A 27716-nucleotide genomic window follows, 5' to 3' on the forward strand; every position below is an offset into this window, starting at 1 on the left:
TTTTAGTCTCACAAAGTGGTTTTTGCATCAGTGTCCTTACTTCTGATAGAGATCAAACTGCTGAGGTCTAAAGGAAAGAACCTCCACTGGTCATCTCTTCTCTGTCCCTCTCAGAATGATGCCGTCCAGTTTTATTTTCACAGAGAAGCGTATTTTTCATAGATATTTTTCAGATGGAGGGAAGGATTATGGAGCCTAAACAGAAACTGTTGCCTCTAAGGTTGAAACTTGTTTCCAAAAGCAACTAAACTTTCTCATTGATCATCCTCACTAATTTACAATATCTGTACATTCATATACATACATTTAGTAAAAAAAGATTTTCCCCACAAATCAGAGCCTGACATGAAACTTATTGAGGCATTTACAGTTTTAGGGATTTTTCAGTTCATCCATGGATTTAACCTTACAAAGACCTACAGCTTTATGCTGTCAAACATAAAACTTCAAGATACCAATTAATCTAACAGTCAAGCTTTTGGACTGTGGGAGGAAGCTGGAGTACCCGGTGAGAACCCATGCATGCACAGGGAGAACATGCTAATTTCATGCAGAAAGACCCCCGGCCGGGAATCGAACCCAGCAAGGCAACAGTGCTACCAACTGCACCACCGTACAACTATTTCAATTCATTCTTTGATCATTTTTCACAGGTATTCTTGCACATTGCAGTGGTCGTTTAGAAAGCATTTAAAAAGTAATTATTAACCAAGAAAACCCAAATAATTCAGTTTTCTTGTTTTTATGTGTTATCACATTTTCTACTTTACCTTTTTGAAACACCAGCGGGTTTTCATAAATCTCTCCTGGAGAGGCGTCCACATCTGCTCCTGAAATTATAGCAAGCATTGAATAAATAATGACAATTTTTTACCAACTTTATAAATAATGTTGTCTCATCAGCCAGTTAATATAGCGCTACCTGTTGATTTTTTATTATTTAAAGTTTTTAAATATATTATTTCTGTTAATTTCACAAAGACAATTTATTTAGAAAAAAGGTATAATGGCCTTTAAAATAATTACAAAATATTTTAATGCATTATATAACATAACTAGAACTAGTAAAAATGAACAAGTAACCAACTAATAATGTAACAATACGAGGATATAATATTTTTCTGCCAAGTTATTTAGAGTAGAGCTGCATCACGTTGGGATCATAACACAGGAACATTAGAATGAACGGCTGTGCTTGATAGTTCATTAGAGATGCATTATATTTATTACATTTTGGCCTTTTTGTAACAAAGCTAGAAAACAGTTTTCCAACAGAGCTTCTTACCTTTTCTGGTTTTCTGGACAGAGTTTTCATAAATACAACCTGAAGTGAGTTCCATAGCCATCGTTAAATGTTGGAAAACAGAAGCTGCTGCAGACACTTTTAAAGCAACGACTGAACAAAACATCATGTTTGTTCTTCAGGAAGAAGAAGCAGAAGGTTCCTCTTCCTCATCACACACACATCACACACACACGTTTGACTTCTGCATGGTTCCTCTGTGGAAAACAGGAGCAAGAGAAGACCACACATTTTTTTATGCTTAAGTTTAAAATTGTTCATCAAAAAATGTGAATGAAATGATAAATAGGTTAAATTAAAAGCACAAAGTGTCATACCCAGCCAGTGACTGAGTTTTGGGTTTGTGTTTTTGTTTATTATACCTGGTCTGGATTTCTGTTCACCTTCAGTTCTGTGTCTTCCCTTGTTAACTGGTTTCCCTCCCTCTGTCTCCCAGTAGTGTCACCCACACCTGTTCTGTGTTTTCTTGATTACCTGGTCTTGTTGTTCATTGGTCCTCACTGCATTCCTGTTTGTATTTAAGTTCCTTAGTTGCCTTAGTTCCCGACTGGATCCATGTGTTGTTGACGTCATTGATATCCTTGTTGTTGATAGCCTGTGTTGCACCTTGTTATGCCTGGTTACTCCCAGTTCTGGTCTTGCTCTGTTTCTGGATACACCTGGTTTCCTGGTTAGTGTGGAAATATTAAAACTCTTATCTTCATTCATCGTGCTCCTGGCCTCTTCTCTGCACTTAGGTCCACAAACCCAGAATAGGACAAAAAGTGGTTTGCTGGGTATCAATGTAATATTAATTTTTGGCTTTTAATTCATCTTAATCTCTTTTAACCAGGGTGGAATAATATAAAACATGCAACTAAAATGAAGAACTGGCTGCACAAATTTAAATCTGTTTTTTTTTTCTCTCTCACCACACATGAAACTGGAAGATAAAGGAACACCAGTTCCTTTGTCCACAGAGAAACCAGGTGTTATTTTATCATGCACTGAGAGGGTGCCAACCAAGAAAGAAGCTCCTGCTCAGAAATCAACTTCTAAACATTTGAATGATATTTGTCCTCATGGACAACCAAAATGCTTCCTGGAGAAATGTTTTACCATGAGTTGAAATAAAGATTGAGAAGCTTGGTCACAATTACATAAAGCATGTTTGGAGTAAAGGGTAACATGGGAGTGGATTTTCTCTCCTGTCCCATCCCAATCCCAGGCTAGCATTAAAAAAAACCTGTCCCGTCCCACTCCTGGTAAATTGACTCCCACTCCTGTGCCACTCCCATTTTTGTTTTCTTCATTTAGTCTTTTGGTAATTTCTTTAAAGGAGCAGTTAAGTCCCTTTTTTTTAGCTGTAGTAAAGGCTAGTTAAAGTAAAAAGAATAATAATGAAGAAATAATAAAATATCAAACAAGGAAGCAGACCATGCCTTGAATAAACAAAATGTACATAGTTGTATTTTACTCATTTATGAAGTGATTGTTTCCTTTGAACAATGACATTACTTTTATGTTTCAAGTTGCTGAAACAAAAGAAAAATGCACCTAGTAAGAGAACTGTACTTGTTGAACAAAAGGACAAAAAGGCATTACCTTCACAATTAAGAAACTGTATCTCAATGGTTCACAGCCCTGGTCCTCCCTGCAAGTTTTAGATGTTTGTCTGCTCCAGAACACCTGATTCAAATTCTGACATGACCTCCTATACGGGCATCAAGAATGGAGGGTCAAACTGGACAAAATTAATACAATAAAATCATCTTTAAATAAATAAATGTTGTGAATGTCCCATAAGTGTAACATTAAATGTGCCATTAAATTAAAAAGGTACCATTTATTTATTTAATACATCATTAAAAAACAATAAATGTACCATTATATCATGAAATGGACTATTATGCAATTAAATCTGCCAATGAATAATTAAGTATAATTTTAAAGATGACATGACGTAATTAGTGGTACACTTAATATTTAATGATGTATTAAAATACATTTTACATTTAATGGTACTTTCAATTTTTTCTATTTCACAACATATTTATTTAATATCTTCCCTTGAAGAAAACTTTCTACGGAGCCCGAGATGGGGCATGGGGGAATTATTCCTTTTGCGTTTACTCACAATACTTTTTGCGTTATCTCGCAATACTTTGTGGGAGACCCGTTTTTGAGATTTATTGAGTTTATTTTGAATTCTGCCTTAAATAAAAGGATCTTCATTCACACTTAAAGACAGTTATTATCCACAAGCTGTCAAACTACTGAACTCTGGACAATAATGCTGCACGAAACCACATCTGTGACACTTTATTTGCTTATTACTGCTGCATGATGTGCTTTTTTTGCGCACCACCTTTGTTTTTATTGTGATTTGAACGGTTCTTCTTATCCTAAACATTTGTTCACATTGTTGACTGCGTGTTAACCTGCATATGATAAATAAACCATATCAGTACTGTTTGTGCGGTGAGCAGTTTGTCATCTGTGCTGCTGTTCCAAAATGCACCGCTTTCTCAAGGTGATTAACAACTTTTGCAAGCAAACGCAAAAGGATTGCGTGGGAACGCAAAAAGAAAATAATTCCCCCATGTCCCTCTACTGTGGCAAAGGCTCTTAAATCTTTAGCGCACATGGAGCAGTTTTGTTGGTCAGATGAGACTTGACACTTGTTGGTACTTTTGGTTTGATAAATGAAGAGATGCAGGACTGATTTAATCCAGAATCTGTCTTACAAGTGTCCCTTAATCACTGGTGAACTTGATTACGACTAAACACGATTTACAAGCAGCAGACTGCGTGTTAAAACCGCTACATTCAACTCTCCTGAAGTTCGGTAATATTTGCGAGTTTCCTGTCAGCTCTATGAGTTTAATAGATAAGTCTTTACTTCTGACTTTACGTTGCAAATCCAATTTTACCACGTCCAGTTCTCCTCCTGCGTTTGCTCCTCCATCCTGAATGCAGGTGGAAAACATCGATCAGAAGCACTGTTGGCTTGTGGGTCGTGTAGTTCGTTTGACTCGCATTATAGTATTTGCTCAAAAAAAAAAAAAACTACACAATGGCGGCGTCGATCCAAGTTTTTCTTTCTTAAAGTTTATAACAAAGTCTCAGTTTTACATTTCCAAAGACAATTGATCCTAGTTTGTTTTCACTCCTATTGGTTAGCTCCCGCTCCCGTCTGTTCCCGATCATTTTTTATCCTGTATCCTGTCCCAATCACGTGATCTTTACTGATGCTGTCTCCCATCCCGCCCGTGGGATTCCTGAAAAAATGTCAGCCTCTAGTTTGGAGGGGCCTAGGTGAAGCTTTCTTACGTGAGAACACCGGACCAACTGTCAAGCATGGTGGTGGTAGGCTCATGCTGTGGGGCTGTTTTACTGCCATTGGTATAATTATGAAGGAGGACTGAATTCTTCAGCCTCAACTCAAATCACCAGCTGAATTATCCAAACTTGGACACCATGTGGTGATAAACGGGATGATGGTCCCAAACCCACATCCGAACCTGTTTTGGAATGGATGAAGCTCTGACCTCAAATCTGAAAAGGTACGAAACGTGCTAAAAGGCTGGGTCCACGACAACAAACGCACCAATTTAAAGGAACCACTTGATCCAAACACTTGCCAAATATCCTTTCAGACTTGTAAGTTTCCACATGGTTACAAAAAATGTGAAGTTCCTCTGGATCCTGCTAAGGAACGTTTAACCAAATATTAGTGGACTATACATAAGTCTGTATGTATAGATTGAACCTGTTTGGATCAGAGAAAAATCTTCAATAACTTTAAACTTGCTCACACAAGTATTATATTTAAATCCAGGGGTCATCTGGTACAGATGTCCGAGCCACCTCAGCTGACTCCTCTCGATGTGGAGGAGCAGCGGCTCTACTCCGAGCCCCTCCTGGATGGCCGAGATCCTCACCCTATCTCTAAGGGAGTGCCCGGCCATCCTACGGAGGAAGCTCATTTCAGCCGCTTGTATCCGGGATCTCGTTCTTTCGGTCATGACCCAAAGTTCATGGCCATAGGTGAGGGTAGGAACGTAGACCGACCGGTAAATCGAGAGCTTCGCTTTCAGCTCAGTTCTCTCTTCACCACAACGGACCGGCACAGCGCCTCCATTACTGCGGCAGCCGCACCACTTCGTCTGTCAATCTGGCGCTCCATTCTCCCCTCACTCGTGAAAAAGACCCCGACATACTTAAACTCCTCCACTTGAGGCAGGAACTCCCCTCCATCCTGTCCAGGAGTGATGCTGGGTTTATAGTTGTGCCAAACTCTTTCCATTTCCTGATGATGGATTGAACAGAGTTCCATGAGATGTTCAAAGCTTGGGAAATCTTTGTAGAGCCTAATCCTGCCTTAAACGTCTCCACAACTTTATCCCTGACCTGTCTGGTATGTTCCTTGGACTTCATGATGCTGTTTGCTCCCCAATATTCTATTAAACTTACCTTTCAGCTTTTAACTCCATGTTCTCCCTCTGATTTTTCTCTTTCTAGAAACTACATCCGACGTGGCTCTATGTTTAGCTGTGACCCCTTCCTGGAACCAAGCTGCTGCTGCCAACCACTTAATGCTCACCTTTTACAGATGATCCACTTGACCCTGTCTTTCAGTGCTTAACCTTGTCTCTCTTAGATGTAGCTTCTGGCTGAGCTTCTACTGTGACTAACTCTATGTGCTCTCTTTCATCCTCTGGACTTGAAAACTGGCTCAGTTCATCTGCTTAGCTGCCTTTCTCTCCTAGATGAAACCTCTAAAGGAGCTATAACCATTAATGTTTCACTTTTCTTAGGAATAATTGGAATGTATGTACCCGACTTGAAATCTGTATGATTCGATTGAATTGACTTTGTAAAGTGCCTTCAGACGACATGTGTTGTGAATTGGCGCTATAAAAACACTGAATTAACTTGAATACTTCTATCATCCCATACCCATGTTGGGACCACAGCCATGAGTACAACATGATAAGAACGTTTCTGGAACTTTCAAAATAAATCACATTAACCTACTTCCAGCACAGCCAGGAACAGGGAATAACAGCGGACTTCCCGTGACATCACACCGCTTTTACAACAATCCGGTATTCATTCATGAATGGGGGTAATTAAGGAACAAGCGTGGCTTGACTTTTCTCTACAGAAGTAGACTGTGTTCCAGAGAGTTCCCAGCAGAGACCCTGTCTCTACGACGCAGAGTGGAGCAGTTTTTCCCGGTCTGAAGGAAGGACAACGGGACCGGATCACCGTAGTTACAGCAGTAACGTGCAGTTTTGCCGGTCGACAGAACAAGCTGCACCACAGAAGATCGTCCATAAGGCGCCGTCCATACTTCTGCATTTTAACCCTTTCATTAGTGGTATTTTAAAGGTGTGTGTTTGATTCTGATGATAAGCTATAAGCTTTTTTTGTTAGCTCCAACCGCTAACAGCTAACAACACGTGCTTGCCTGCTAAAGATCATTTACCCAGAAAGGTTGTTAGTTTTCAATCTAGAAAATAATATTTCCCTAAATGTTATTTTACTAAACTTGAAAACTAAGTAAACACCATTAAGCCCCATTTCTCCTGAAAGATTTGGTTCTTATTCAAAATATTTCCTTAAATATTATTTTACTATTTCCTTAATAATATTTCTTTAAACAATATTAAAAAAAAATAAAGGCAGCTAATTAAACACGGTTGAGAATTGGTCATCCATAAGGTTGGTTTTACCTGAGAACTATACTATAATAACTAATTCTGGGAGAAAATAAGTGACACTAACCATGAGAGAAAAAGAGTTAATAAAACTAAGAGGGACAGAACTACTGGGAACCTGAATACAAGAACCTAGCCAGAGAATAAACATAAATGCACATAACTGCTAACCACAGAACATATGAGAACGACCTGAATAAACAAACACAAAACCCAAAACGGCAGATCCTGACACGTTTGACCCTAAAGTTTTTCTCCAGAAGGCATTTGGTCTGTTCATGTGAGCAGATGAACATTTTAATTGTGCTTGAAGATCTCAGTTTTGTGGAAGGTATCACGTTCTGGGTTTGGATCGGACCAAAGTGCAGATAAGAGCTTGGCAGCTGCATGATGAGAGGAAGGCTTTTCTTTAATTAAAGGTCTCCAAAACGTAACATAATCCAGCATATACAAACATGAGTCGAGCCAAAAACTTACATGTGTACATAGTTCTGTAACGTAGCAAAACTGAGCATAAACAGGGGTAGTGAACGAGGAATAATGACGGAGGAACCAGTGGGGAACAAAGAACACAGACCAACTAATATACAGGGAGAAAAGAAAGGCAGGTAATCACAAGAACTAAGAACAGGTGTGACAAGGAGACATGGAGGCATAAGGGACAGGTGGAACTAATTAACAATAAAGGAAACCATAGACCTAAGAACAGTTAACACAAAAACACAAACCAAGTCCAAGGATGTCATACCATGACAGAAGGGCTTCTTCCTTCAACATCTCTACCCAGGTTTATGTTAACATTTTGTGAAGATGTTATTAATGCATGTCTTTACGTCCTATTGAGGTTAAGAGGTCAGATGTTTAAGACTTGGAGACATAATGATGTAATAGAACAAAGATCTCAAACCTCTGTCAGAGCGAGCTTTGAACTGGATACAGCAGACTAACATTGTGTCTGTGGAATGGCCTTACCACGCGTAAATTCAACCATCCTGAAAATTTGGAGACTACGATCATTTTTGCCAGGAAACCAACCAGTTTAAATGAACTCCAGGAATTCTGTCAAGGAGAATGTTCTCTTATTCATCCATAATGATGCCAGAGGCTTGTTGGTGGCTGCACAAAGTCCAGATGCAACTTAAGAGATTTTGGAGGGTTCAGTGGGATGTTGTGGGTTTGAGTCCAGCTTCTTCCTCTGCCATATTTTGCTGCCCTCTTGGGCAAGGCACCTAACCCCGAGTCTCCTATCGGTGTTTCAGTCTGTGAACATTGTCAGCGTTTCTGGGAGAATAAGACTTCAATGTGAAAGAGCTTTGAGTGCTCAGATGGACTATAAAGTGCCATATATTGTCAGTCTTTTTATTTTTATTTTATTTTATATTGAAGACGCTCTTTGATCAAAGAAACTCCACAATAAATTAAACTTGTGCACCAAGTTATTCTGTCATTCCACACTGGAAAATAATAGTTTTAAATAAATCCTTAATAAAGTATTCTGATGATGATGATGATGATGAATGGATGGAGACCTTTGTTTTAGAACAATTTTTATTCACAGTTAAAGATTTTGGTGAGTGGGATGATATTCTATTATTTTTTTGTTTCGTTAATGAAACATAATTACATATAAATTTAACCTCACCAACAATCCCTTAGAATTTAATATAAATGGTCTTTAAACTGCTTCTTCCTTATTTTTATAAATAAGATATTAAAGTAATAATTACTAGTATTTAAGATTCTTAGATGAATAAACAATATCATCACATTAAGTCATTTATTACTGTGATTTACTTGCAGTTCTGTTCCGACCACAAGGAGTCGCTGTGGCATAAGAGGTATAGGTCAGGCTGTAGTTATCCATAGAAGGAGGGCTACTGGGTGTTGAGCTGTTGTACTGATGTCTGTTAGGTTAAAACTTGGAGAATCCAAATAAAACGTTGAATTTAAGTGCATGAGTCAGCGAACTTCATGACAATGACAAACAGAAAGATGGTTGCTGAACATTTATATATAAAAAACAAGAACAACATAGTCATCAACAATGAGCTGTATTAGATTCAGTGACACTTCAAACATTGTTCAGCAATGACAGCATCCTTACTTTATTGTATAACTGTTGATTTGTTTTTATAGAAAAAGTTAAGAGAAAACCTGATTTTTGCTTTGTGGAGGATCTTGTTTTTAATCTTATGAAAAGTCTGAAGATTAAAATAAGATTACAGAGATATAAACAGACAGACAAAAATAAAAGATATCTGCAAAAAACTGTAAAAAATCAACTTTACATTAGTTCTAAAAAAGTCACACAAGAAACTGAATAATACAAAAAGAACAAAATTAGAAAACAGTCAATGAGAAAAGAAACATTTCTGCACTTAGACCAAGAAGTGGAAATAAAACTACGTGTAAAAATAAATGTTAAGATGTTTGACCATGCTGGACAATGACCTCTAAGACACAGTGACTCTGAGGTTTTTAAACACATCAGAGCTGATCCAACGCTGTGGATATTGGATCGGCTAAAGTGAAGATGGATCTGCTTTGGATCGGCTGGAGGAATGTCAGAGAAAATGTGTGACATCATCTTGATCTGTGCGGTTCTGAACAAAGTCGGATTTAATTTGATGTTCTGAAGCGTGATGAACTGATCTGGGTCTGAAGGACCTGAAGGATCTAATCTATGATAAATTTTGCACCATAATCTGCATCAGTTTTGGATAAACAAGGACCGATGTGACACTGGTTAAACTACATCAACCTCCAGCAATGCTGCCCTGTTTCTCATGACATTCACTCAATGCTTCCAGTTACTGTCAGATGCTGCAGCAACTGCCTGAAAACACTGTCAGCCCACTGTCCACTGGTGATGCCACCATGGGATGCCAGCTCAGATAAAATCATTTATATTCTCATCGTTGGTCTGCATGAAAAGAAAATGACATGCAGATCAGAGCATTCCATCCAGCTGCTGATCTGTTTCTGACACTGAGCTTAACATCATGAACAAATTCACTTAAAACTATTTGAGATAATTCTGTATTTACAGTTATTGGCAGTGATAGGGCCCTCTCAGAAACTGAATAATACAAAAAGAACAAAATTAGAAAACAGTCGATGAGAAAAGAAACATTTCTGCACTTAGACCAAGAAGTGGAAATAAAACTAGTGATAGGGCCCTCTGTCAGGGAAAGCTGTAAAGTTCTTCCTAAAGCTCTGCTTTCATGGAGAGGGAAGGAATATTAGAAATATGGAGAAATCATAAAGTTTCCAACAGAAAGGAAATAAAATCATGTTTTTATAACTGTTCTTAATATTCATACATTGATAATTCAAACATGTGCAACACAAAGAGAAGAGATACAGTGTTAATTAATCTGATCTTATCAGGACGTCACGCTCACAGATAAACCGGTTCTCAAATTTATTCTCTACTCGGTCCCAGTTCTCACTGTAATTCTTCTGAGGGATCAGCAGAGCATATGGACCTGGAGTACCATAAATCCCATTAATCCAGTACCTTTGAAAGGAAACACAAATATTATTAAAGTAATCCATCAGTTTCAGCAACTAAATACAAATTAAAATTAAAAATGACAAAATGTTCATAAAAATGAGAGCAGCACCCTGATTCTGACTGAGCTTCTGCAGAGTTGCAGGTTGAAATCCTGAGACTAACTCAGCCTCAGCTTCTAACTAGTGAACAAGTTTAGCAGAATAAATCCACTCTAGCAATTAAATAATAAAACATAGAAATATTTTGTGAGTTGGATATTTAACTTAATTCGTAGCTTTTTAGCAGGATTATTGAACGCAGCTCAGTCATATTGTAATAAAATGATAAACTGTAAAGGAAGCATTTTTCATACAACTTAAACTTCAGTTCACTGCTTATTTTATTTACTGAGAATATTTCATAACCTTCGTGGTTTTGTTACATTCAGCAAAATAAACTCTGCAAAGGGAGTGGTCATGCTTTGCATTAATTAGTACTGATTCATTTCTCTCCACTGTTACCAAGTTCATGTTGCACTGGTGCATAAACGGCACAGTTGTTTGGTTTCTTAAGTTAAAATACATAAAGATGCTTTTCTTTGGCAATGTTCACACTGTAAATAAATAAACTATATTTATTGCTCTAAAATCTGCCCTAAGAGCAAAACTTCATCAGCAGAACACAGATAGAAGGAATACAAAAATAAAACTAAAGGAAATTAGCAACAGTATAAATCTACATGATGTTCACCAAATAACCTGTTTTTAGTTGCTCTATGAAGTTTAAATATGCAACGCTGATCGAAAAGTGTTTGAAGATGATGAACATGAAATAAGGAGATTCCAGGATTTTTCTCTTACTTCAGAGTATCAATGCGTCCATCAACCCAGGTCCAGTTACTGTTAACTTCTCGTAACCCCAACCAGTATCCATGGTAGGTGTCATAGTAGTAACTGGAGCGATTACTTACAAATTTCTGTAAATCATGAAACAACAAATCATTAAAACAATCACCTCTACATGTCAGTATGTGATGTCATTTGGAAACTTAAAGTTGTGATGTTGGTGTGAGAGCTCACCTGTTCTTCCAGACTGTCAATAACAACCAGATCTGCACCTTTGGTTCTGCAATACTGTCGACTTTGTTCCCAAGTCTTCCATGTAGAGGATTCATAGTTAAACAGGTAGCAGCTTTTCTTCAACATAATCCAACCATCCAGACAGGGCTTACACTCTGTGTTAATAAAACATAATTAAGTTGATATTAAATAATATGATTTTTCTCTCACAAAACAAAGCAAAACATCTGGAGTTCACAGGTTTGTCTCTGCTTAGCCTCTCAGCACATTGATCAATTCATCATCAATCAAATATAGGCTGTGTCTCACCTGAGTCAAATAATTATGTCATTATCTGGACTCTGTAGGTTGAATCTGTAATTCATCCCTTTGATATACTGTAGGTGAGTTGGACCAGGGACACATCTAAAAGTGGCAGGTCACCAGCCTTCAAGGACTGGAGTTTGAGGCCCTGCCGTAGAGCCTATGTGCAAACAATCTATACTATGGGGAATCCACCAAGAGGGTTTTGGTGTCATTTCAAAATGCAAGAAATATGAACAAAGTGAGAGATAATCTGGGGTCTCCAACCCTGGGGTGCTTAGCATCCTTCATAGTCCAGTTTATGTTCTAAAGATAATACTCAGCAACCCAACTGGACCAGAGATAACATTTTTACTCCTCTACTCTCCACCTACCTTATGAGCCACCTGAGCAGAAAGCACAGAATAGGAACAGGTTGAGTAATTAACAAGATTATTTACAAAGAAATAAAATGGGTCCAACAGCAACATTCTTAAACCAAATCACAGGTTGTAGACTTCAGTCAAGTGAACTTAACCCTGATCCTTCAGCTGGTTGGAGATGTTAATCATGTCATACTTTACAATACTGCAGTTCCCTTGTTTATAATCTGGGTACTTCTTAAAAATAAAACCTTCTGCTATTTGGTAGAAAGTCATCAGGCATATGGTTACATCATCATGGTAGAAAACTTACTTCTTTGGGGACAAAAGTCTTTCACTGGAAAGTTCTCAAATGTCAGGATGACCTCCAGAGTCCAGTTGAGGTTGTCTCTTTCTTTTCTCATCTCTGCAGTTTGATTCTCTAGGATTCTGGTCTTTTCCATCAGCTGCTTATTCTGCTCACTTAGGCTTCTCTTCTCCATCAGAAGTTGCTCAGTCTGGTTCTGTAGGACTTTGTTCTCCACCAGAAGTTGCTCAGTCTGGTTCTGTAGGACTTTGTTCTCCACCAGAAGTTGCTCGGTCTGATTTGTCAGGTTTCTGATTTCCAGAATCAAATGCTTATTTTCGTCTGCAAGGTCACTGATGGTTGTTTCCTGTTTCTTCATCACCGTGGTTACTATACAGGAAATAAGAAGACATATAAGTAATTTAATAAATTTATTTATAAAAGTTAATTTCCTGAATGTTTTTTTTTTCATAAATTTTGTACAAAATATTTAAAATAGTTTATTAAAATAAAATCTGTGGTTAAAGACCAACCTTTCTTATTCATCCACTATATAAATAGTATAAAATAAAAAGGAAACTCACTATTGACCAGGAGGACAACGCGCACCACCACCACCAGAAGAAAAAGTGTCCCCAAACACACCAGAGTGATGCAAGATTTCACCGCTGCTTGAACTTCTGTTTAGAGTAAGAACAGCGACCCACATCATTCACCACCATTGTGGACAGAGATAATAGAACCAATGTTAGAATATAATGGCCTTTCATTGTTTAGATTAATTTATAATTTAATGAGACAGTTTTACTCATGAATATGACATGAGAACTGCAAATTCAGCACCAGCAAGAGCAAGTAAGAATCATTCTAGAAAAAGTTTAAAATAATAAAGTTTTCCTTCATTTTTCCTTAACACAGTTATAGTGTGTGGACCAGCAGACAAGATGGAAATTAGACTAAATATTTTTATTGCAAAGGTAAAACACAATTTCCACAGTAAGCCTGGTTTAAAGATCTTCCTTACAGTTCTAGTAAATACTTTCTATTCTAGGGTTTTACCCATCAGGCAATAATTAGAGCAGGAATAAATAATCAAAGCTTGTCTGGAAGAGATGAAGCTGACAGTCTCTTCATCTTTGAATAAAACATGGCAGCAAGATGAAGGTTTAAGATTTATCTGAATCAATCACAAGACTTCTGGATCAATGTTCTTTGAACAGTTAAGACCAAAATAAAGATGTTTGACTGTAATACCCAGCACCATGCATGGAATAAACCAAAGTAAGCAGATCATCACAAACACCTCCAACCAGCTGTCAAACACGGTGGTGGAGGGATGATGATTTGGGCTTGTTTTGCAGCCATAATACCTGGGTGCTTTGCAGTCATTGAATTGATCAGAAACTTCTCTGTATACCAAAGTCTTCTGGAGTCCTAGGTGAAGCTTCAGCTGCTACAGATGATCCACTTGAACCTGTCTTTCAGTGTTTAACTCTTTCTCTCATAGACATACAGGGGTTGGACAATGAAACTGAAACACCTGTAATTTTAGTGTGGGAGGTTTCATGGCTAAATTGGACCAGCCTGGTAACCAGTCTTCATTGATTGCACATTGCACCAGTAAGAGCAGAGTGTGAAGGTTCAATTAGCAGGGTAAGAACACAGCTTTGCTCAAAATATTGAAATGCACACAACATTATGGGTGACATACCAGAGTTCAAAAGAGGACACATTGTTGGTGCATGTCTTGCTGGTGCATCTGTGACCAAGACAGCAAGTCTTTGTGATGTATCAAGAGCCACGGTATCCAGGGTAATGTCAGCATACCACCAAGAAGGACGAACCACATCCAACAGGATTAACTGTGGACGCAAGAGGAAGCTGTCTGAAAGGGATGTTCGGGTGCTAACCCGGATTGTATCCAAAAAACATAAAACCACGGCTGCCCAAATCACGGCAGAATTAAATGTGCACCTCAACTCTCCTGTTTCCACCAGAACTGTCCGTTGGGAGCTCCACAGGATCAATGTACACGGCCGGGCTGCTATAGCCAAACCTTTGGTCATTCATGCCAATGCCAAACGTCGGATTCAATCGTGCAAGGAGCGCAAATCTTGGGCTGTGGACAATTTGAAACATGTATTGTTCTCTGATGAGTCCACCTTTACTGTTTTCCCCACATCCGGGAGAGTTACGGTGTGGAGAAGCCCCAAAGAAGCGTACCACCCAGACTGTTGCATGCCCAGAGTGAAGCATGGGGGTGGATCAGTGATGGTTTGGGCTGCCATATCATGGCATTCCCTTGGCCCAATACTTGTGCTAGATGGGCGCGTCACTGCCAAGGACTACCGAACCATTCTTGAGGACCATGTGCATCCAATGGTTCAAACATTGTATCCTGAAGGCGGTGCCATGTATCAGGATGACAATGCACCAATACACACAGCAAGACTGGTGAAAGATTGGTTTGATGAACATGAAAGTGAAGTTGAACATCTCCCATGGCCTGCACAGTCACCAGATCTAAATATTATTGAGCCACTTTGGGGTGTTTTGGAGGAGCGAGTCAGGAAACGTTTTCCTCCACCAGTATCACGTAGTGACCTGGCCACTATCCTGCAAGAAGAATGGCTTAAAATCCCTCTGACCACTGTGCAGGACTTGTATATGTCATTCCCAAGATGAATGGATGCTGCATTGGCCGCAAAAGGAGGCCCTACACCATACTAATAAATTATTGTGGTCTAAAACCAGGTGTTTCAGTTTCATTGTCCAACCCCTGTAGCTACTGACTGAACTTCTAGTGTTACTAACTCTATGTTCTCCATTTCATCCTCTAGGCTTAAAAACCGGCTCATAGTTAATCTGCTTAGCTGTCTTTCTCTCCTGGATGAAGCTTCTAAAGGAGCCACTACAGCCTTTAATGTTTTATTTTCCCATCACACAGAAAGGACTCCTGAATCAGTGCTTCTTTGTTCTCTTTGTGTCTCTGCTCTGTTCTCTCAAACCTCCAGTCGGTCGTGGCAGATGGCCGCTCACACTGAGCCTGGTTCTGGTTCTCCTGGAGGTTTCTTCCTGTTAAAAGGGAGTTTTTCCTCTCCACTGTCGCTACATGCTCATCCAGGAGGAGTGAATGCTGCAAGTCACTGACTGGATGCAATCTGCTGGGTTTCCTTAGAAAACCTTTTAAGCAACATGAATAAAAAACTGAATTTGACAGCATTTTTTCACTGCATTGTAGTATTTATTTTTCGTTTTTTTTCTGAAAGTAGTTAAACATGTAATTCAGTGGAGGGAGGAGGAACACATGCAGCAAATCTCAGCGGGCCGGGACTTGAACCCGGGACAGTTGTGTCGAGGACTAAGGAACCCGTACATGGGTCGCGTGCTCTACTGCTGCACCACAAGCTGCGCCCAAACTGGAATGTATGTATTTATGTGTATGATTGGATTGAATTGACTTTGTAAAATGCCTTGAGACAACGTGTTTTGAATTGGTGCTATATAAATAAACTCAATGGAACATTATCAACCATAAATTATTTTGGTTTATCTCCAGCTTATGCAATAAAAGTCATGATAATTTTCTTTGTCTGTGGGCTCAAAAAGAGCCTCATTAATAGAGTAGCATCAGTGTAACTAATTAGACTTATGCTTAATTTTCTTGTTAGAACAGAATGTTGCACATTTCAGATTTAGAAAACTTACTTGTTGCAGTAGAGACACGTTCTTCAGGTTTTTCTCCAGGATTAGTCGTCATGTCTGCTTTTTCCTCTGTGTGAAACAAAAGAATAGCTTTGAAAGTCTGCATACCTTCATCTTGTTCAGGAACGACTACTTTTAGGCTTTTAATGAATCGCTTGTTCTGTTCGTACAATGACTGAACACCATATATTGTAAAATATATTAACTTTACAGGTTTGAGTGAACTCTAATCCAGAGGTTGCTGCAGGTTCTACATTTGTTATTTAAGTTGAAAAAAAAGCCAAGGTCTCTTAACATCTTGTAATAAGCTTGGATTCACTGCAGCCATTAGGAGGAAACTGATCCAACACCCGTGTCAATATTTTTGAAGTTTAGGAAAAGCACATTTGAATAAGAATGTCTTTAGCTGTTTTTTAAAATGGACCAAGAGCCCAAAATAATTTGCCTTTTTAATAAGGCAAACTACTGTTTTTGTAAAAAAAAATCCTGCAATTACATTAGCGTTATCTTTTTAAATGTACTAAATGTAGCCATTTCTGTGTTGTAATATGCATCTAAGTTTTGGTGAAACGATAAAGGGACCGATTAGACCGTAGATCTTCTTGTATTCTTGCAAATAAGCAGATTGGGATAAAAGCAGGAAGGTCAGTCAGTTATTTTCTATACTTCTTCCATAGTGGGTCATGAAGCATGGAGAAATTATCCTTTGCATTTAACCCATCCCTTAGGGAGCAGTGGGCTGCCATAAAGCATTCAAGGGTCATCTATGACGTATTTTATGGGGTGCTGCTTGTAAAATTACTCATTCAAAAACCGACAGCAATATTTTGAGTTATTTAGCCTCTCATAAGAGAAAAACTGGGGTGTCATAATAAGGAACCAGGCGAATCTGGTCCGAGCAACAATTATAGAGGCTGGGTTACAGTTTAACGGGTTTATTGATAAACAGGAAATGCACAAACAACTTAGGTAAGAGACTAGGTCAGGAAAAACAAGAGAAACAGAACTGCGGCTGCTGGTCTGATTACAACTCAGGTGAGTTAACAATCTGACGCCTCCTTCAGGGATCCAGCTACTTAAGAAGGGTCGTCCTGATGAGTCCTGATGATCTTCAGCTCGGCTGCACCTGCCTGTCTCACCCTGCAGGAGGTGGTGAGAGAAAACCAGACACACAACAACACAACCTGTGCTCAGCCCCGTGGCATGACAAGGGGTTCATTTTAGAAAGTCAGAATTTCACCATGTCACTCATACATTTAGAAATGTCACAGAACTAAACATTTAGTACGTAAGCTAAATATATAAAATATAAATAAATAGTTTGCAAATTGAATATTTTGATTGTAAATTAAAAATTTAGCTCAGACCTAAATATTCAGTTTGGAATTGTAACCTTAATATTTAGCAACAAACTAAATGTTTGGAAGCATTTTGTTCAGAACTAAATATTTAACTTGCTAATTAAAAATATTTAGTATTTAGTTTGGAATTGTAACATTTAAAAATGTATGAATAACATGGTGAAGAAATAACAGAAATCAACCCCCATTTTTTTTAACTTCTGACAGGCTAAATAATTTCAAATATTACTGTAAATGTTTGACTGTGTAACTTTACGAACAGCAACCCAGATTATTGGGACATTAGTCACAGAGTCTTTAAGTGTTGCTTCAGAGCTCACTTCGGTTTCTGATTTTCTACTGAATAAAACAGTTAAAATAACAGTGAATTAAATGATTTTTGTTTTATTAGTTAAAAAATTATAATCATGATAAAATCTAAGTGAACCATTTTTTCAGGTCTTGGGTTTTGGTTCATCTGGTTCTCACCATTAATTAATTTGTTCAGTTTTTAGTCTCACAAAGTGGTTTTTGCATCAGTGTCCTTACTTCTGATAGAGATCAAACTGCTGAGGTCTAAAGGAAAGAACCTCCACTGGTCATCTCTTCTCTGTCCCTCTCAGAATGATGCCGTCCAGTTTTATTTTCACAGAGAAGCGTATTTTTCATGGATATTTTTCAGATGGAGGAAAGGATTACGGAGCCTAAACAGAAACTGTTGCCTCTAAGGTTTAAACTTGTTTCCAAAAGCAACTAAACTTTCTCACTGATCATCCTCACTAATTTACAATATCTGTACATTCATATACATACATTTAGTAAAAAAAGATTTTCCCCACAAATCAGAGCCTGACATGAAACTTATTGAGGCATTTACAGTTTTAGGGATTTTTCAGTTCATCCATGGATTTAACCTTACAAAGACCTACAGCTTTATGCTGTCAAACATAAAACTTCAAGATACCAATTAATCTAACAGTCAAGCTTTTGGACTGTGGGAGGAAGCTGGAGTACCCGGTGAGAACCCATGCATGCACAGGGAGAACATGCTAATTTCATGCAGAAAGACCCCCGGCCGGGAATCGAACCCAGCAAGGCAACAGTGCTACCAACTGCACCACCGTACAACTATTTCAATTCATTCTTTTATCATTTTTCACAGGTATTCTTGCACATTGCAGTGGTCGTTTAGAAAACATTTAAAAAGTAATTATTAACCAAGAAAACCCAAATAATTCAGTTTTCTTGTTTTTATGTGTTATCACATTTTCTACTTTACCTTTTTGAAACACCAGCGGGTTTTCATAAATCTCTCCTGGAGAGGCGTCCACATCTGCTCCTGAAATTATAGCAAGCATTGAATAAATAATGACAATTTTTTACCAACTTTATAAATAATGTTGTCTCATCAGCCAGTTAATATAGCGCTACCTGTTGATTTTTTATTATTTAAAGTTTTTAAATATATTATTTCTGTTAATTTCACAAAGACAATTTATTTAGAAAAAAGGTATAATGGCCTTTAAAATAATTACAAAATATTTTAATGCATTATATAACATAACTAGAACTAGTAAAAATGAACAAGTAACCAACTAATAATGTAACAATACGAGGATATAATATTTTTCTGCCAAGTTATTTAGAGTAGAGCTGCATCACGTTGGGATCATAACACAGGAACATTAGAATGAACGGCTGTGCTTGATAGTTCATTAGAGATGCATTATATTTATTACATTTTGGCCTTTTTGTAACAAAGCTAGAAAACAGTTTTCCAACAGAGCTTCTTACCTTTTCTGGTTTTCTGGACAGAGTTTTCATAAATACAACCTGAAGTGAGTTCCATAGCCATCGTTAAATGTTGGAAAACAGAAGCTGCTGCAGACACTTTTAAAGCAACGACTGAACAAAACATCATGTTTGTTCTTCAGGAAGAAGAAGCAGAAGGTTCCTCTTCCTCATCACGCACACATCACACACACACGTTTGACTTCTGCATGGTTCCTCTGTGGAAAACAGGAGCAAGAGAAGACCACACATTTTTTTATGCTTAAGTTTAAAATTGTTCATCAAAAAATGTGAATGAAATGATAAATAGGTTAAATTAAAAGCACAAAGTGTCATACCCAGCCAGTGACTGAGTTTTGGGTTTGTGTTTTTGTTTATTATACCTGGTCTGGATTTCTGTTCACCTTCAGTTCTGTGTCTTCCCTTGTTAACTGGTTTCCCTCCCTCTGTCTCCCAGTAGTGTCACCCACACCTGTTCTGTGTTTTCTTGATTACCTGGTCTTGTTGTTCATTGGTCCTCACTGCATTCCTGTTTGTATTTAAGTTCCTTAGTTGCCTTAGTTCCCGACTGGATCCATGTGTTGTTGACGTCATTGATATCCTTGTCGTTGATAGCCTGTGTTGCACCTTGTTATGCCTGGTTACTCCCAGTTCTGGTCTTGCTCTGTTTCTGGATACACCTGGTTTCCTGGTTAGTGTGGAAATATTAAAACTCTTATCTTCATTCATCGCGCTCCTGGCCTCTTCTCTGCACTTAGGTCCACAAACCCAGAATAGGACAAAAAGTGGTTTGCTGGGTATCAATGTAATATTAATTTTTGGCTTTTAATTCATCTTAATCTCTTTTAACCAGGGTGGAATAATATAAAACATGCAACTAAAATGAAGAACTGGCTGCACAAATTTAAATCTGTTTTTTTTTCCTCTCTCTCACCACACATGAAACTGGAAGATAAAGGAACACCAGTTCCTTTGTCCACAGAGAAACCAGGTGTTATTTTATCATGCACTGAGAGGGTGCCAACCAAGAAAGAAGCTCCTGCTCAGAAATCAACTTCTAAACATTTGAATGATATTTGTCCTCATGGACAACCAAAATGCTTCCTGGAGAAATGTTTTACCATGAGTTGAAATAAAGATTGAGAAGCTTGGTCACAATTACATAAAGCATGTTTGGAGTAAAGGGTAACACGGGAGTGGATTTTCTCTCCTGTCCCATCCCAATCCCAGGCTAGCATTAAAAAAAACCTGTCCCGTCCCACTCCTGGTAAATTGACTCCCACTCCTGTGCCACTCCCATTTTTGTTTTCTTCATTTAGTCTTTTGGTAATTTCTTTAAAGGAGCAGTTAAGTCCCTTTTTTTTAGCTGTAGTAAAGGCTAGTTAAAGTAAAAAGAATAATAATGAAGAAATAATAAAATATCAAACAAGGAAGCAGACCATGCCTTGAATAAACAAAATGTACATAGTTGTATTTTACTCATTTATGAAGTGATTGTTTCCTTTGAACAATGACATTACTTTTATGTTTCAAGTCGCTGAAACAAAAGAAAAATGCACCTAGTAAGAGAACTGTACTTGTTGAACAAAAGGACAAAAAGGCATTACCTTCACAATTAAGAAACTGTATCTCAATGGTTCACAGCCCTGGTCCTCCCTGCAAGTTTTTAGATGTTTGTCTGCTCCAGAACACCTGATTCAAATTCTGACATGACCTCCTATACAGGCATCAAGAATGGAGGGTCAAACTGGACAAAATTAATACAATAAAATCATCTTTAAATAAATAAATGTTGTGAATGTCCCATAAGTGTAACATTAAATGTGCCATTAAATTAAAAAGGTACCATTTATTTATTTAATACATCATTAAAAAACAATAAATGTACCATTATATCATGAAATGGACTATTATGCAATTAAATCTGCCAATGAATAATTAAGTATAATTTTAAAGATGACATGACGTAATTAGTGGTACACTTAATATTTAATGATGTATTAAAATAAATTTTACATTTAATGGTACTTTCAATTTTTTCTATTTCACAACATATTTATTTAATATCTTCCCTTGAAGAAAACTTTCTACGGAGCCCGAGATGGGGCATGGGGGAATTATTCCTTTTGCGTTCACTCACAATACTTTTTGCGTTATCTCGCAATACTTTGTGGGAGACCCGTTTTTGAGATTTATTGAGTTTATCTTGAATTCTGCCTTAAATAAAAGGATCTTCATTCACACTTAAAGACAGTTATTATCCACAAGCTGTCAAACTACTGAACTCTGGACAATAATGCTGCACGAAACCACATCTGTGACACTTTATTTGCTTATTACTGCTGCATGATGTGCTTTTTTTGCGCACCACCTTTGTTTTTATTGTGATTTGAACGGTTCTTCTTATCCTAAACATTTGTTCACATTGTTGACTGCGTGTTAACCTGCATATGATAAATAAACCATATCAGTACTGTTTGTGCGGTGAGCAGTTTGTCATCTGTGCTGCTGTTCCAAAATGCACCGCTTTCTCAAGGTGATTAACAACTTTTGCAAGCAAACGCAAAAGGATTGCGTGGGAACGCAAAAAGAAAATAATTCCCCCATGTCCCTCTGCTGTGGCAAAGGCTCTTAAATCTTTAGCGCACATGGAGCAGTTTTGTTGGTCAGATGAGACTTGACACTTGTTGGTACTTTTGGTTTGATAAATGAAGAGATGCAGGACTGATTTAATCCAGAATCTGTCTTACAAGTGTCCCTTAATCACTGGTGAACTTGATTACGACTAAACACGATTTACAAGCAGCAGACTGCGTGTTAAAACCGCTACATTCAACTCTCCTGAAGTTCGGTAATATTTGCGAGTTTCCTGTCAGCTCTATGAGTTTAATAGATAAGTCTTTACTTCTGACTTTACGTTGCAAATCCAATTTTACCACGTCCAGTTCTCCTCCTGCGTTTGCTCCTCCATCCTGAATGCAGGTGGAAAACATCGATCAGAAGCACTGTTGGCTTGTGGGTCGTGTAGTTCGTTTGACTCGCATTATAGTATTTGCTCAAAAAAAAAAAAAACTACACAATGGCGGCGTCGATCCAAGTTTTTCTTTCTTAAAGTTTATAACAAAGTCTCAGTTTTACATTTCCAAAGACAATTGATCCTAGTTTGTTTTCACTCCTATTGGTTAGCTCCCGCTCCCGTCTGTTCCCGATCATTTTTTATCCTGTATCCTGTCCCAATCACGTGATCTTTACTGATGCTGTCTCCCATCCCGCCCGTGGGATTCCTGAAAAAATGTCAGCCTCTAGTTTGGAGGGGCCTAGGTGAAGCTTTCTTACGTGAGAACACCGGACCAACTGTCAAGCATGGTGGTGGTAGGCTCATGCTGTGGGGCTGTTTTACTGCCATTGGTATAATTATGAAGGAGGACTGAATTCTTCAGCCTCAACTCAAATCACCAGCTGAATTATCCAAACTTGGACACCATGTGGTGATAAACGGGATGATGGTCCCAAACCCACATCCGAACCTGTTTTGGAATGGATGAAGCTCTGACCTCAAATCTGAAAAGGTACGAAACGTGCTAAAAGGCTGGGTCCACGACAACAAACGCACCAATTTAAAGGAACCACTTGATCCAAACACTTGCCAAATATCCTTTCAGACTTGTAAGTTTCCACATGGTTACAAAAAATGTGAAGTTCCTCTGGATCCTGCTAAGGAACGTTTAACCAAATATTAGTGGACTATACATAAGTCTGTATGTATAGATTGAACCTGTTTGGATCAGAGAAAAATCTTCAATAACTTTAAACTTGCTCACACAAGTATTATATTTAAATCCAGGGGTCATCTGGTACAGATGTCCGAGCCACCTCAGCTGACTCCTCTCGATGTGGAGGAGCAGCGGCTCTACTCCGAGCCCCTCCTGGATGGCCGAGATCCTCACCCTATCTCTAAGGGAGTGCCCGGCCATCCTACGGAGGAAGCTCATTTCAGCCGCTTGTATCCGGGATCTCGTTCTTTCGGTCATGACCCAAAGTTCATGGCCATAGGTGAGGGTAGGAACGTAGACCGACCGGTAAATCGAGAGCTTCGCTTTCAGCACAGTTCTCTCTTCACCACAACGGACCGGCACAGCGCCTCCATTACTGCGGCAGCCGCACCACTTCGTCTGTCGATCTGGCGCTCCATTCTCCCCTCACTCGTGAAAAAGACCCCGACATACTTAAACTCCTCCACTTGAGGCAGGAACTCCCCTCCATCCTGTCCAGGAGTGATGCTGGGTTTATAGTTGTGCCAAACTCTTTCCATTTCCTGATGATGGATTGAACAGAGTTCCATGAGATGTTTAAAGCTTGGGAAATCTTTGTAGAGCCTAATCCTGCCTTAAACGTCTCCACAACTTTATCCCTGACCTGTCTGGTATGTTCCTTGGACTTCATGATGCTGTTTGCTCCCCAATATTCTATTAAACTTACCTTTCAGCTTTTAACTCCATGTTCTCCCTCTGATTTTTCTCTTTCTAGAAACTACATCCGACGTGGCTCTATGTTTAGCTGTGACCCCTTCCTGGAACCAAGCTGCTGCTGCCAACCACTTAATGCTCACCTTTTACAGATGATCCACTTGACCCTGTCTTTCAGTGCTTAACCTTGTCTCTCTTAGACGTAGCTTCTGGCTGAGCTTCTACTGTGACTAACTCTATGTGCTCTCTTTCATCCTCTGGACTTGAAAACTGGCTCAGTTCATCTGCTTAGCTGCCTTTCTCTCCTAGATGAAACCTCTAAAGGAGCTATAACCATTAATGTTTCACTTTTCTTAGGAATAATTGGAATGTATGTACCCGACTTGAAATCTGTATGATTCGATTGAATTGACTTTGTAAAGTGCCTTCAGACGACATGTGTTGTGAATTGGCGCTATAAAAACACTGAATTAACTTGAATACTTCTATCATCCCATACCCATGTTGGGACCACAGCCATGAGTACAACATGATAAGAACGTTTCTGGAATTTTCAAAATAAATCACATTAACCTACTTCCAGCACAGCCAGGAACAGGGAATAACAGCGGACTTCCCGTGACGTCACACCGCTTTTACAACAATCCGGTATTCATTCATGAATGGGGGAAATTAAGGAACAAGCGTGGCTTGACTTTTCTCTACAGAAGTAGACTGTGTTCCAGAGAGTTCCCAGCAGAGACCCTGTCTCTACGACGCAGAGTGGAGCAGTTTTTCCCGGTCTGAAGGAAGGACAACGGGACCGGATCACCGTAGTTACAGCAGTAACGTGCAGTTTTGCCGGTCGACAGAACAAGCTGCACCCCCCCAGCTACGGAGGTTAGCTGCTGCTGTTAACCCTTTGTTCAATGTGGATGCTTCCTTCAATTTTGTCCCCGGATAACTTTTCCTCAGCACGGTTCACGTAAGAGGTTCTGTGTTGGGCAGAGAGAAGTAGTTTAGAATGAAATAATCTAAACATTTTTTGTTTTATGATGTTTGGTTTTGTTTGTGTTGAAACTCAGCCATCTTAGTGCTAGCAGATTATCTGCTCAGCACATGTTCTCAGTTTGTGTTCTGTGTTAGTTATGTTTTTTTAAGTTAAGAAACTTTATTTAAAAGGTGATTTTTAAACACAGAAGATCGTCCATAAGGCGCCGTCCATACTTCTGCATTTTAACCCTTTCATTAGTGGTATTTTAAAGGTGTGTGTTTGATTCTGATGATAAGCTATAAGCTTCTTTTGTTAGCTCCAACCGCTAACAGCTAACAACACGTGCTTGCCTGCTAAAGATCATTTACCCAGAAAGGTTGTTAGTTTTCAATCTAGAAAATAATATTTCCCTAAATGTTATTTTACTAAACTTGAAAACTAAGTAAACACCATTAAGCCCCATTTCTCCTGAAAGATTTGGTTCTTATTCAAAATATTTCCTTAAATATTATTTTACTATTTCCTTAATAATATTTCTTTAAACAATATTTTAAAAAAATAAAGGCAGCTAATTAAACACGGTTGAGAATTGGTCATCCATAAGGTTGGTTTTACCTGAGAACTATACTATAATAACTAATTCTGGGAGAAAATAAGTGACACTAACCATGAGAGAAAAAGAGTTAATAAAACTAAGAGGGACAGAACTACTGGGAACCTGAATACAAGAACCTAGCCAGAGAATAAACATAAATGCACATAACTGCTAACCACAGAACATATGAGAACGACCTGAATAAACAAACACAAAACCCAAAACGGCAGATCCTGACACGTTTGACCCTAAAATGTTTCTCCAGAAGGCATTTGGTCTGTTCATGTGAGCAGATGAACATTTTAGTTGTGCTTGAAGATCTCAGTTTTGTGGAAGGTATCACGTTCTGGGTTTGGATCAGACCAAAGTGCAGATAAGAGCTTGGCAGCCGCATGATGAGAGGAAGGCTTCTCTTTAATTAAAGGTCTCCAAAACGTAACATAATCCAGCATATACAAACATGAGTCGAGCCAAAAACTTACATGTGTACATAGTTCTGTAACGTAGCAAAACTGAGCATAAACAGGGGTAGTGAACGAGGAATAATGATGGAGGAACCAGTGGGGAACAAAGAACACAGACCAACTAATATACAGGGAGAAAAGAAAGGCAGGTAATCACAAGAACTAAGAACAGGTGTGACAAGGAGACATGGAGGCATAAGGGACAGGTGGAACTAATTAACAATAAAGGAAACCATAGACCTAAGAACAGTTAACACAAAAACACAAACCAAGTCCAAGGATGTCATACCATGACAGAAGGGCTTCTTCCTTCAACATCTCTACCCAGGTTTATGTTAACATTTTGTGAAGATGTTACTAATGCATGTCTTTACGTCCTATTGAGGTTAAGAGGTCAGATGTTTAAGACTTGGAGACATAATGATGTAATAGAACAAAGATCTCAAACCTCTGTCAGAGCGAGCTTTGAACTAGATACAGCAGACTAACATTGTGTCTGTGGAATGGCCTTACCACGCGTAAATTCAACCATCCTGAAAATTTGGAGACTACGATCATTTTTGCCAGGAAACCAACCAGTTTAAATGAACTCCAGGAATTCTGTCAAGGAGAATGTTCTCTTATTCATCCATAATGATGCCAGAGGCTTGTTGGTGGCTGCACAAAGTCCAGATGCAACTTAAGAGATTTTGGAGGGTTCAGTGGGATGTTGTGGGTTTGAGTCCAGCTTCTTCCTCTGCCATATTTTGCTGCCCTCTTGGGCAAGGCACCTAACCCCGAGTCTCCTATCGGTGTTTCAGTCTGTGAACATTGTCAGCGTTTCTGGGAGAATAAGACTTCAATGTGAAAGAGCTTTGAGTGCTCAGATGGACTATAAAGTGCCATATATTGTCAGTCTTTTTATTTTTATTTTATTTTATATTGAAGACCCTCTTTGATCAAAGAAACTGCACAATAAATTAAACTTGTGCACACAGTTATTCTGTCATTCCACACTGGAAAATAATAGTTTTAAATAAATCCTTAATAAAGTATTCTGATGATGATGATGATGATGAATGGATGGAGACCTTTGTTTTAGAACAATTTTTATTCACAGTTAAAGATTTTGGTGAGTGGGATGATATTCTATTATTTGTTTGTTTCGTTAATGAAACATAATTACATATAAATTTAACCTCACCAACAATCCCTTAGAATTTAATATAAATGGTCTTTAAACTGCTTCTTCCTTATTTTTATAAATAAGATATTAAAGTAATAATTACTAGTATTTAAGATTCTTAGATGAAAAAACAATATCATCACATTAAGTCATTTATTACTGTGATTTACTTGCAGTTCTGTTCCGACCACAAGGAGTCGCTGTGGCATAAGAGGTATAGGTCAGGCTGTAGTTATCCATAGAAGGAGGGCTACTGGGTGTTGAGCTGTTGTACTGATGTCTGTTAGGTTAAAACTTGGAGAATCCAAATAAAACGTTGAATTTAAGTGCATGAGTCAGCGAACTTCATGACAATGACAAACAGAAAGATGGTTGCTGAACATTTATATATAAAAAACAAGAACAACATAGTCATCAACAATGAGCTGTATTAGATTCAGTGACACTTCAAACATTGTTCAGCAATGACAGCATCCTTACTTTATTGTATAACTGTTGAGTTTTGTTGCCAACATTTAAAATCCGATCATCCATCATGAACCATTTATCCCTGCAGGGTCAGGGCCAGTCCTCCACAGGACAACACAGAGACACACAGGACAGACAACCATGCACACACACTCATACCTCAGGGCATCTTGGAGAGTCCAGTTTACCCATCATGAATGTTCTTGGACTATGGG

The 27716-nt window shown here is 38.5% G+C and overlaps 1 protein-coding gene and 1 long non-coding RNA gene across 3 annotated transcripts in view; both read right to left on the reverse strand.

Annotated features, from left to right (window-relative positions):
* LOC124865551 (C-type lectin domain family 4 member F-like) overlaps positions 1-27716 on the reverse strand; it is a 99281-nt gene that overhangs the window by 46264 nt on the left and 25301 nt on the right. The window contains exons 1-3 of one of the 2 annotated variants that reach the window (XM_047360733.1): positions 1666-1761; positions 1286-1500; positions 771-830 (exon numbers count right to left, since the gene is read on the reverse strand). The exons of the other annotated variant lie outside the window; for it this stretch is intronic. Of the exons in view, the coding sequence (XP_047216689.1) occupies positions 771-830; positions 1286-1412 (187 nt within the window). The 5' untranslated portion in view covers positions 1413-1500; positions 1666-1761. Of the gene's footprint in view, positions 1-770; positions 831-1285; positions 1501-1665; positions 1762-27716 lie in introns of those variants that run through there. 2 annotated transcript variants of the gene reach the window in all.
* On the reverse strand, positions 17159-19811 carry LOC124865554. Its single transcript, XR_007037629.1, has 4 exons — positions 19754-19811; positions 19374-19588; positions 18859-18918; positions 17159-17379 (listed from the first exon to the last, which is right to left on the reverse strand). It is a non-coding gene; the product is annotated as an uncharacterized LOC124865554 (long non-coding RNA).

Source organism: Girardinichthys multiradiatus, chromosome 3 (genome assembly GCF_021462225.1).
Source record: "Girardinichthys multiradiatus isolate DD_20200921_A chromosome 3, DD_fGirMul_XY1, whole genome shotgun sequence".
NCBI lineage: Eukaryota > Metazoa > Chordata > Actinopteri > Cyprinodontiformes > Goodeidae > Girardinichthys > Girardinichthys multiradiatus.